This window comes from Bos mutus, chromosome 3 (assembly GCF_027580195.1).
Source record: "Bos mutus isolate GX-2022 chromosome 3, NWIPB_WYAK_1.1, whole genome shotgun sequence".
Taxonomy (NCBI): domain Eukaryota; kingdom Metazoa; phylum Chordata; class Mammalia; order Artiodactyla; family Bovidae; genus Bos; species Bos mutus.
The window spans coordinates 93213230-93226210 of record NC_091619.1 but is presented as its reverse complement, the minus strand read 5'-3'; the positions used below and the strand labels follow the sequence as shown (position 1 = coordinate 93226210).

Here is a 12981-nt window from a genome sequence, read left to right as displayed (position 1 = left end):
AGCTATCTGACAAATTAAGCTAGAAAATGAACAATCTTATATACACCTGAATAAAACCTTTGTTTCAAACCAGTTCATGACCTTGGACAAGTCACTTCCCTTTTCTGTGTCTCAACTTCCACAAAAGGAAAAATGAGAAGCTAGAAACAGATGATCTCTGAAGTCCCCTGCAGGAAACAAGTGTGTACCTTAAAACTGTCAACAATGAAAATAACAGCTAAAATTTATTAAACACTTTCTATATCAGACATCTGTTCTAATCACTTTAACTCATTTTTCCTATGGGAAAACTGAAGCGAAGTGGTATGAAGTAACTGGTCAAAAATGACAAGATGAGTAAGAGGCAGAGCTGTGATTTTAATCTAAATAATCGGACATCAAAGTCCATTCTCTTAACCACTATTTACTAAACTTTAACCTACATGCCAAAACCTTATTTCCACAATGACCAACCATCCAAACACAAAACAATATGATTTGTCCCTCTAAAAATAAAGGGACAGTGAAGAAAAGAAAAGAAAAAAGAGTAACAAGACTACTTCCTACCATAGCACTCAATCTCACCCAAGATAACTTCCCAGGAAGTAAAGATGATGTTCCATGAATACTTAGTTTGGTCCCTGATTCACAATATCACCAAGGAAACCTGTCTGTCTGATTAGTACCAATTCTATTCACAGTCTGATATCCTCTTTTGTAGAAGATAACTTTGTGTCAAACTGAGAAAGACAGGAGGATTCACAGCTTTACTTAGAAGGAAAAAATGTAATGAAAGGGTAGACCAGTAGTGTCATGAAGAGTTCATGCTTCAGAGAGGAATTGATAGGCAAATGAAAATTTATTATATTGATAATCCAATAAATGTAAATGTACAAAGCAATTTAGGTAGCAAAGGTATTACTAGCGGGAAAGACCAGGAATGGAAAACAAACGCACAATTGTGTCATCCAGGATACACAACTGAAGTAACATCAAAATCAGTGCCAAATTAGAGAAGAAATAAAGGTCTTCTTATTGTGACCAACAGAACTAGATTCAAGAAAAAAATACTTTTTTAGCAAAGCAGATGAGTTTTGTTTAAGAAAAAGTCTGAAAGAAAATATTACTACTAGTTAGAGTTGCTTTTGCTTCACTTGAGTAGAACTCTAATCTATGTGTCTGTATTATCGGTTACCAAGAAACAGAAAAATATGTGACGCACATGTGACACTAAATTGCTACACCACTCATTTTGCTCTCAAAAAAAAAAAATTATAAGTAAAAAAAGTATCTTAAATGAAAAACAATTTGGCACAGTATTAATTGAAAAGTTAAAGGGATGGGGAAGAGAGAAGACTCATTCTTCTGTTCATCTAGAATTAAAGTAAAAGGTAACTACTTATTAAATAGCAACTACAATTTTGTTTGCAAAAGTGTTTTCTCATCTGTAAGCAAATCAAATACAGTATCAAAAGTTTGTTTGATCAAATGATTTTTGTTCTATACCTCAACCTTTAAAAAAATTCAAAGAATTATACAATTACAAAAAGATTTGGAATTTTCACCTGAATGCATCTCTTTGTTATAAAAAAAGACCTTAAGGAAGGGGAAAAACTCACAATTCATCAGTGCCTGCCTGTTTTTTAAACCCAGGAAATTCCTTTACACCCCCTCCTCATTCTGGTTAGCCAGAACTGTAGGTGTACTAGTCTACTCATTCCTTTACCAGTAATATACTATGCTAACACTATTTACATTTAAAGCTGATTTTTGTTAGACTATTCTAAGTTCCAAACTTACTTGTTCAGAGTGGAATTTACAAATAATTGATTAAACACTATGTTGTCATTCTCTCCACTCAATTTTGGTGATGCAACCACTATGGAAAACAATAGGCAATTCCTAAAAAAATTAAAAATAGAAATACAATATGATCTAGCAATTCTACTTCTGGGCATATATCCAAAAGAATTGAGAACAGGGACTTAAAGAGATATTTGAACACCCATGTAGAGCATCAATGATTCACAATAGCCAAAACATGGGGGGAAAAGTGTCCACTGGCAGATGAATGGATCAACAAAATGTGGTACCTACACAAAATGGAGTATTATTAATATTCCATTATATTCCATATTCCATTATATTATTCCATGTATTCAATAATATTAGAAAGGAAGGAAATCCTGACACATGCTACAACATGGATGAATATTGGGGCCATTATTCTAAGTGAAATAAGTAAGTCACAAAAGAACATATACTGTATGATTCCACTTATCTAAAGTACCTAGAGCATTCATATTCACAGAGACAGAAAGAATGGTGGTTGCCAGGGACTGGAGAGAAGGAAGAATGGGAAGTTATTTAATAGAAACAGAGTTACAGTTTTGCAAGATAAAAAGAGTTTTGAAGATGGTTGGTTCCACAACTGTGATCATACTTAAAGCCACTGAACTGTCATCCACGCATCTCTATCTCAAATCTCTTAACTTGAAAATAGTTAAGATGGCAAATTTTATCTTATGCGTATTTCACCACAATTTAACATTTTTTCCAATTGGTAGCTGCTTTTACTTGGGGTTGGGGGGGAGAAATCTTTTAGAAGACAATTGGAAATATATTTGCTTTGTAATTAGTTCACTCACCTACAAAACCAAATGTATTCCATTAAGTGTGAGCCATAATCTTTCATCCACTACTTATCCCATTAAAAGAAACCAGGCAATTTTTTAAAATTATAGCCTAAGACTTGGAATGTAGATGCTTGAATGATACATGCTTCTTCTATAACTGGTCAAATCAATTTCCCTACCCAAAACTCAACATAGTAAAATTATGTTCTATTTACCTCATATGATTGCTAGCCACTCCTCCACTGACTTCACCAGAAGTCCTTTCTTTATTAAGATGAAATATTTAGAGAGAATACAAAATCCTTCTCAAGAACTTTCCCACATTTGGACACTGTATTTGTAAGAACCTATTATCTAGCAATAATCAACGTCATAAACGTAATTATTTTAAATTTTAGTCACATTTTAAAATCATGTCCTTTTCTACAATGGCAGCAATGAGCTCAAAACTATTATTAATTTTCACAATCATATGAAATAAGCAGAACATAATTACACTATGTTCACTCTTGCTGGGGAAATCAATTTGTCCAGTTACAGAAGAAGCCAGTATCATCCATACATCTATATCTCAAATCTCAAGCTATAATTTTTAAAGTAAATTGATTGGTTTCTGGTAACTGGATAAATGTGTTTTTTTAGGTTAATTCTATAAAACTTTTACATAATACTATTTAAAAGAATAATTTTTATTTTTGTTTTGTATTGGAGACAGCTGATTTCCCTGGAGAAGGGAATGGCAACCCACTCCAGTATTCTTGCCTGGAGAATCCCATGGACAGAGGAGCCTGGAGGGCTACAGTCCATGGGGTCACAAAGAGTTGGACAAGACCGAGGAACTAACACACACACACACACACACACACACACAGCTGATTTACAATGCTGTGTTAGTTTCAGGTGTACAGCATAGTGAAGAATAATCCATTTTAAAACCAAGTCCACTGGAGTAAACTGATCTGGAATCATCATTTGCAAGAGGAATACAAGGTTCCTAAAATACACAAAAAGCTAACATGCTTGTGTACGGTTTTCTAAATAACTTTATTTTACAATAATATTCTCCTTCCTATTTGACAATATGAAATTAACTCTCACCATTTGGCAAATAATTGTTTGATGCAGATGCCATAAGCTTCTTTTTTCCATTTGTAAACAACTGTTCACAGCATTGCCAATTGTTTGAAGAAAAAAATTTACTAGAATGTTTTCATGTGCTCAAAATAAAATCTGAAAAGCTTGTCAGAAAATCTTACTTTACCTCTGAATACAAGAATTCTAAATTTCCAGACCAAAACCAATACATCTGAGCATAATAATTGTCACAAATAATGAGAGAAAACAGCAACAAGTTACTAGAGTAAGTTTTAATGAGTAAACTATCCTTTTTGATGTAGTCTAAAGCTGTTCCTACCAGAGCAGAACAATTTTACAAAAGGATAAAACCATTTCTAGATATATAGAGTCCTTTGTCACACAATCATATTCCACATTAGGTAGAAGACTGAATTGGAGAATGAAAAAAGAAAGTGAAATTAGGCAGAAAATCTCAGGCCAATCCTAATCCTACAAAGCACCAAAAGCTTGTGGTCAACTTTTCAGAACCTCTTTCTGAGTTTGAAAGTTACAGTATAATGAAATGCAGACACATGCATTTCCCTAATGTAGCAGGTATCTTAGATAATTAAAAGCAAACTCTGGAAATGGACATCAGAATATAAAGTTGTAAGAATAAGTAACTTTAAAAATGAAAGAAAGAAGAAAAGCCCTACAAAATATCATTAAGAAAAAATACTGCCTACTAAGCTAATGTTAGACCATGTGCAATGATGACAACGTTAAAGGAAGGAAATGTCTGCCTATATGTAACTGAAGCTTCTAAGTTAATGCCAAAATAAATGATTAAAAACATCTCACTACAACATTTTCTTCAAACATCAAAAGGCAAAAGTGGTGTTTACAGGGTATTCTAACTCCAAGTGCTTCGTGAAGCATACAGCTCTACTTTCAAAGGGTCTCCCTAAAACAATCATATGCCAGTGGCACTACAGTTGGGTTCACTAAGAAATAATCTTAGCTCATCCTTTAAATTATTCCTGGAGAAAGAACACCAACCAAGTAATTCAAATCTGTAGAGGAAGGGAGTCCAAAAGCATGGATTGGTAATTTATTCAACTTGTGAATTCAGTTTGTAAATTCACTTTGATATATACACTCCTCATCTTCCTATACCCAAAGAATCTAATTAGGCATCAAAGTCTCAAATGTTTATTCTCCTTCAAAACCAGCACAATGCCCTGCTACCCTTACCACCTCATCATTCTTTTTAACTCTCCCCTTAATACACCACACCCACAACACCACACCCACACTCCACACAGCACACTGTCCTCATAAACAACCCAAACTCCTCACCCAAAGCACCTCATACTTAGAAGCCCCATATTTAATACCTTCAAACTCTACACACTCTTCATATAATACAGGAAACAATACACAGTCCACACACAAAACAACCCAACACAATACCACCTCACCCTATAAACCACATTCAAACCGTACATAACACATTCTACACACGCCCCAACATACCATAATCCCCCACAGCTCACAACACACACACATCCCAAGCCAGGTACTGTATAAAAAAACCTAAACCACACAGCACTGCTGTGCTCAAACAAACGCTGTGAAGAGGCCACCCTTTGGGCACTGGGAAGCCACGAGGTTGGAGATGGGAGGATAATCGGGCCCAATACTTCACCTGAAAATCCGCCAGGATCATCTCCCGGTCCATGTTGGACGTCATGGCGGCCGCCGAGTTCCGCGGCTCCGGGAGCGAAGCGCGCACCTGGGAGGGAGACTGCGCCTCCTGCGGCCGTCGCCGCCGCCGCCGCCGCCGCCGGGCGCCGAAGGGCTGGCGGGCGAGCCGGCGGGCGGGCCGGCGGGCCGGCGGGCGGGGCAGTGCGGGAGGCTAGGCGCTCATGCACTCGGTAACCTTCAGGCGCCTGGGCCGCCCGCCTGTACCCTGTAGAGCCCGCTCCGCAGCCTCCCAGACAGAGAGGTTGGTAAGGATGTGGGTCCGGTCTTACTGTCGCCGGCCAGGATGAAGGCAGGTTGCGACACCACGCACCCGGCTCTCTTCAGCGGCGGCGAGACCGGCGGGGGCGGAGAAAGACAGCGAAAAAGCAGGCGGGCAAACGCCACGGCCGCCTCCGCCTCCTCCGCTTCCTCCCAGGCCGCCGCCTCCGCCCCTGGTTGGCCAGAGCCAAGGCTGTCGCACATTTTGCCTGTCATCGAGGTCGCAAAGCGCCGCTTTGCGGCTGCCACGTGACTGCTCTCCTGTCAAGCGCTGGACTCGCGACTACCCGGCGGGGATCTGCGCGCGGCTGGCGGGGACGCCAACCTGAAACTGCGGGAGCTTGGAGTCCCGCAACAGGTTTTTCCGGTTTGAATCAAGCAAAGGCCTGAGGTACCGCCTCCCTCTGGCTGGGTTGGCGGTCAGTTTCTGCTCCTTACGTTGTTATATAGTAGCACACATACACGTCAGCCCTCACAAACCAACTCAGCACAGTCACAACCCGTCTAACAGCATTTCATAAATGTACATTTTCTCTAACAAAGTTTCACCAAAATACAACTTCATATACAGTCTTTTACGTCAACCTGTCAAAACCCACTTACACACTGTCATACTCGATCCCAAGCCCTGACGCTTGCATCTTCAGACATAATGTATAAAGGATGACGCCTTGCATCCTCAGACATAATTAACAAGGAGTAAGAAATAACCAGATTCCCACGGTAGTTATGGGGCAGACATGGAAGCTGAGAAAGGTGAGAATATCCATCCCAAGACAAAGATGATCAGGCTTTGAGCCAAAAATAGACAAAGACTATGTACAGTGAGAAGGAAATGGCAACCCGCTCCAGTGTTCTTGCCTGGAGAATCCCAGGGATGGGGGAGCCTGGTGGGCTGTCGTCTGTGGGGTCACACAGAGTCGGACACGACTGAAGTGACTTAGCAGCAGCAGCATGTACAGTGAAGTGTGATAGTTTGTAATTGTCGCTGGAGGAAGAGTGACAATAGAATTGGTTCAACTTTGACTTGGGAAGATATCATCTTCTGGATTGAACTAGAGCTTGTATTTGCCTTGGAAAGTATATAAAATCCTGAAAGTGTAAAGTAAGATGGATAATTTTGTGCTGTAGAGTTGAAATAGATAATAGTGAAATCACCATATAGAATCAAGGCCTAGATCTTTGTATTCCCTGAACTCGAAGAGCACTGTGGTGTTCCAAAGGTCTAGGTTTATTATGTGGGTTTTTTTTTTTTTCTTTAAATGAAAACAGTCTGTATTTAGCCCAGAATCAGCTAGATAAGGAATAGAACCCTCCATAGTCATATGAATTGAAGGGTTTCCTGGTTAATTGCTGCCCCCCAAGGAATTCCAAAATAAAGCATGAATGTGAATTACGAGGTGAAACATACTACCAGCAATTTAAGTGTGGCAATTCACTTGTCCCATTCATATATGTCGTTCTCAGCACAAAGCAAGTGAGCAAATCCTGCAACGTTGAGATTTTTCTGTGAGGAAATGTGTGTGTATCCGAGCCAATTCAAATCTAGTACTGCTCCCCTTTTCCCTCCCTTCTCTCCATCTGGAAATTAAAAGGATGTGGTAATGTAGAAACCAGGGAAGAGTACACTGAACATTCAGGAATATGGTTTCTAGTACTGCTTTCCCAACTAATTAGTTAGGGAAAACTGGATGGGTCACTTAGACTCTCTGACTCCAGCTTCTGACATGACTATTTCAGGTGATGAGAAAACAATTATGAAAATGCATGGAAGCATAAGATATTTTTACAAAACAAGCATAAACTGCATAGCATTACTAGGCTTGAGTTCTAGTTCTGCCCCTTGACAAAAACAAAAAACTTAGCTCTGAGTCTCAATTTATTTCTAAAATGGGGCTCATAAAACTTACTTCATAAGGTGATTGTGAATATTGAGTGTATAATGCTTGTGAAAACTTTTCAGAAACCTTAAAGCTGTCTAAACATATTAGTTGCTATTACTTGTATGTATGCATGTGTGCTAAGTCACTTCAGTCATGTCTGACTCTTTGCAACCCCACGGATTGCAGCCCACCAGGCTCTTGCAGGCAAGAATACTGGAATGGTTGCCATGCCCTCCTCCAGTATTACTTGTACACCAGTTCCTAAATGCTTTTCTCAGGATAATCTCTTTCATAAAACTTAAGCCAACAAGGACTCTCTTCCTTTCTAATCACTGCTTTAACGATCTTTACAACACAATTTAATACTCTGTAATTAAACTCTGTAATTTTTTTGTCTAATTGTTTCATCTACACGTTTTAATATTTATTTTTGTTTATTTGGCTCCTCCAGGTCTTAGTTGCAGCATGTGGGATGTAGTTCTCGACCAGGGATCAAACTGGACCCCTGCATTGGGAGCTCAGAATCTTAACCACCACACCACCAGGGAAGCCCCTATGCATGTTTTAATCTCTCCTCAAAGTCTGAATGTCCCTTGAGATTATAAGCCATTTCATTCCATGTATTTTTATATTCACCATAGTTCATTCATGGCAAAGTCTTGGGTATATAACAACCAAAGCTTTTGAATTTATTTTTATAGGATGTCTAGTATGTACAGGTATTTTACACATCTCATTTAATGTTTACAACGGAATAAACAATAAAAAACTGCTCTGAGAAGTTAATAATGTGCCCAAAGTCATGCTATACAGTGAGGCTAGGTCAAAACTAGTGCTCTTTCCACTTACCTGTTGTTTCCCCACATTTTACCCTCCATAGTGTATAGTGAGGCGATTGATTCTTCTCTATGACCTAACTATTCATGGTTGGATATCCAGAGTAATTTTCTACCAGAAAAATAAATACTGAATTGAGAAAATTCATTTCACCAGAATTCCTTCCTTAAACAATTTCATTGCAGTGTCACAAACTAAGAGAATAAAAATGTATAGAGATTCTCTGTCCATAAACACGAGCAAAGAAAAATGGTTTTAATATATCCATCCTCTTAGTTGTTCTACTGCATGAACTCATGGAGCTCAGTCTAATTCAAATATAGATCTTTCTCTAGAATCTCCATGTTCTTTGATCTTCAGTTCAGTTCAGTTCAGCCGCTCAGTCGTGTCCGACTCTTTGCGACCCCATGAATCGCAGCACACCAGGCCTCCCTGTCCATCACCAACTCCCAGAGTTCACTGAGACTCATGTCCATCCAGTCAGTGATCCATCCAGCCATCTCATCCTCTGTTGTCCCCTTCTCCTCCTGCCCCCAATCCCTCCCAGCATCAGAGTCTTTTCCAATGAGTCAACTCTTCGCATGAGGTAGCCAAAGTACTGCAGTTTCAGCTTTAGCATCATTCCTTCCAAAGAAATCCCAGGGCTGATCTCCTTGCAGTCCAAGGGACTCTCAAGAGTCTTCTCCAACACCACAGTTCAAAAGCATCAATTCTTCAGCGCTCAGCTTTCTTCACAGTCCAACTCTCACATCCATACATGATCTTACCATTCTTCTTTCGAAAGGAAGTTTTATTTCATATTTTTTCAAATATATATATAATATAATCTATTTGTAAATATTTTGATAAATTTTTAGTTGTAATAATTTTCAATTTATCTAATACTTGCAAACATAGTACAGAATGTTCCTTTAATCCAGCTTCCTCTAATGTTACCATCTTACACAACCATGGTACTGCTATCAAAACTAAGAAATTAACATTGGCATAATACTGTAATGTTTCAGAGACTCTATTTGGATTTTTACATTAATGTACTTTTTCTGTTCCAGGGTCCAAGCCAGGATTAATGGTTCTGTTTCCTTAGCCTCTTCCAATTGTTAACAATTACTCAGTCTTGACTTTTGAAGAATAGTGGTCAGAACTTTACAGAATGCCCCTCAGTTTGGGTTTGTCTTATAATGTCTTCTCAGAATAATGCTGAGTTTATGGATTTAGGGGAGACCACAAACATAATATGTCCTGATCACATCATATCAGGGACACATGATATCAACATGACTTATTATCGGGGGTGTTAAGCTTGATCTTTCAATTAAGTTAACCAAGTTTTTAAACTGTTACTCAATTATAAATCATGAGATTAATGCTACTACAGTTAGATCCACACTCAAGTAATCAAAAACATATTATATATAATGATTTAATGTTCCTTAAGGCACTAGTGCCTGATCCTGTCTCGTTTGTTTTTTTTTTTTTTCCCCTTTCTTTTACAACTTATTACAGAGAAAGGGAAAAGGATACAGGCCAAAACCAGCCCATGGAAGAAGCATTTAGAGAAAAATCTGGAAGGGTTCCAAACACAAAGCTTCCAGAGTCCTGGACTCTGAAGTAGTGGAAAAGGCCTAACATTTGGGAATCCAAGATCTGAGTTCAAATCTTATATCCACTACCTACTGGCCTTAGTCACAATTTCTATAAATCTCAATTCCTTCACCTGAAAAGAATGAGGAGATAGTTTTATTTACATCCCAGAGATGTTGTAAAGATTAAATAATGTATACATCATATGTTATATCCAGGAAACACTACACAAATATTAATCGTTGCCATTATAAACTTTTGAGTTGCTTACTGTGCATTTTTTTCTCACTTTACAAAAAGACTTCCATAAGTGGTATGAGAACCCATATGAAAAAGCCTACTGAATCTCAGAAATAAAATGCCAAATGCCATTTCATTATGCCACAATAATGAAATGATGAAAAGTTCCCCTGAGTGTACCAACCTGTTTCCTACCTCTCTTGGATCTATAAATATAATAAAAGGAAGATTTTGAAACTATGTAAAGAAATTGTAAATACCATATACACATACCCATAAGTCATTCAGAAACTATGCATACTTAAGTCAAAGAGGGGGAAAGCACAAAGGAATTTGATTATAGTCTTTCTATAAGTCCTTTAAAATAAGTATGAATTGCTGAAAAGAAAAAGTTTCCATGACTGTTTGTATTTTATACCCAACTAAAAGGCTCTGTTTCAGTGTTTGAGATGTGCCATTACTGTGTTAAAAGACAAACTACTATTTTCAATATAGTAGATTCTTAACTGTAAATCTTTCTTGTATACCACGTTAGAATGTAAGCTTGTTGACAGCAGAGATACTCACCTTTGAATCTATTTCAGTGAACTAGCAATCAATATGAGATTTTCATTGAGGGTCCTCTGTAGTCTTACTTATGCTTTCTGAACTAAAATTGTAACTTCTGTGCCTCTGGACTGCCAGTTCTGGGTTATACAATAAGCAAACAAAGTATATGCTTTAGGACACCAGCAAAGCCAAAGTGAAAAACAAACACACACATACACACACAACTTCCTTAAATTGTTTAATATTTCAGCAAAATCACTAAAGTAGTAAGATGGGAAAAGTCAGAACCTTGTTGGACTTCTTCACATTTATTTTTTGGTCTTGTATTATTTTTATTTACACATTAGGTGAATTGGTGGGACATCAAAATCTTTTCAGTGCTTAGGATCTCCAAAAATCTTAATCCAGCTCTGTAGGCATCTTAAATTACCCTAAATTTTATTTCTTGTTATTCAGCAAAAAGAATTTTATTTCATGAAAATTATAATCCATGTATACCTATACTTCACATGAGTACAATTTAAGAATCTTCCTTATTACACTGTCTTCTCTTAGAAACCATAATAAATGCTAGACAGCAACTCTCATAAGTTGGATTAATGCCAGTTACCTTATCAGCCAACAATACTACTATATCATCACACACCCTCCAGCTGTACTGAAGGATTACATATTAATTTCCCAGAATAATCAGAAGTAAATTATTTATGGTATTTACTGGTATATATGGAATCCTAAAAGTTCTATTTGAAATGTCTAAATACACGTAAGAAGCAAGAGGAGTTAATTTCTTGTGTTGTAGTTCATGTTTGATTCACATTTCAAGTTTAGTCACCTAAGAAAATAGCTCTGGTTATTTTTCTGTTAACAATTCCGTTAAAGGAAACACCACCAGATTGTTCAAAGTTTGAACTCTCCCTCTACCTACCAGGCAATCTGTTGCTAATGACTATCCAGATGTTGTTGGTGTGTTTCGTTGCTAATACCTACAGTGTACCTCAAAGAGCTCGGTATAGATGTTGCTTGAAAATATGCTTGCTAGAGGCCGGTAATAATTAGACCACCTGTCACTTTTTGTTTGGTTTCATTTTGCCCACTGGGTGCATCATGCAACAGTGTTGGATATTTTTAAGACCAAAAAATATAGAAAGCAGTAATTAATTAATCTTACATAGCTAAAAAAGGAAGTAAAAGTACAGAGAACTGGTGCCTCGGACGACTGAAATAAACATTAGGGAAGATATTATTCCTTTACATTTAGACACCCCTCCCCCACCCCAAACAAGTCCCATCTAAAGTAGTCAGAGAGAACTTTGACAAAAACAAATGGCCTTCTTAGAAAACCCTTCCCAAGACCTACTTTAAAAAATTTTTTTGGCTTTAAAGTTAATTGCTTTTCTCCCTTTCCCCAAAGAAATGGAATATTTCCGTTTCAAGTCCCTGGAACATTAAGGCTTCAGAGTTCGTCGTGATTTCTTACCTACACCATGCCTTTAGTTTTCGTAACAATCAGTCTAGAAAAGACTTTTGCTTTTTCTGAGCACAGTTTTTTGCTGTCAGTCAGGTCTCTCCCTCCATCCCCGCGGCCACCTCGGCCCACCGCGGCCCTGGGCGTTGATCTGGCAGGTGCGAGGCCGAAGCGCTGGACTGAGAAAAAGAGGCCGAGTTTGCACAGAGCGCGCCACGGAGGTGGCGGCGGCAGCGGTAGGCCTGGCCTCCCGAATTTCGAGAGCCTGGCCGGGGAGCGCTGAGGCGGGCGGCCTGCCCCGCCAAGGCCGGGGAAAGACTAGCTCCGCGCCAGCCTCCTCTCTGCCTTCCAACAGTCAGCGCCGCCGAGCCTCCGAGGCCCTGCGGCTCTCCGCACCCTTAATTAACAAGCCTCGTTTCCCCACCTCCGGCCCCGCCGGCCTCAGGACAGCTCGGGGTTTCACGTCGCACCCTCCATTCCGCCCGCCAGCCAAAGGAGGCCAAACCCGGCTTCGCCGGGCCGAAAGCCGCTCCAGCCCGGGCCTGGCCGCTGGGCTGGCGGGTGGGAGCCAGCGCAGGAGACAGCGAGGGAAGCGGAGAGCCGGGAGGCGGGAGAAAGGGCGCGGGGCTGGGGGCGGGGCGAACCGGGCTGAGAGCTCGAGCGCCACCAGGGCGGAGGGCGGGGCGTGGGCGGCGCCCGGCCTTCCCGCTCCCGCGGTGCTGTA

The 12981-nt window shown here is 39.5% G+C and overlaps 1 protein-coding gene across 1 annotated transcript in view; it reads right to left on the bottom strand.

Annotated features, from left to right (window-relative positions):
* The window catches only part of FAF1 (Fas associated factor 1), a 498603-nt gene extending 492754 nt beyond the window's left edge, over positions 1-5849 (bottom strand). The window contains exon 1 of the mRNA XM_070368090.1: positions 5380-5849. Within this exon, the coding sequence (XP_070224191.1) occupies positions 5380-5424 (45 nt within the window). The 5' untranslated portion in view covers positions 5425-5849. The remainder of the gene's footprint in view (positions 1-5379) is intronic.
* Between the last annotated feature and the right edge of the window lie 7132 nt (positions 5850-12981).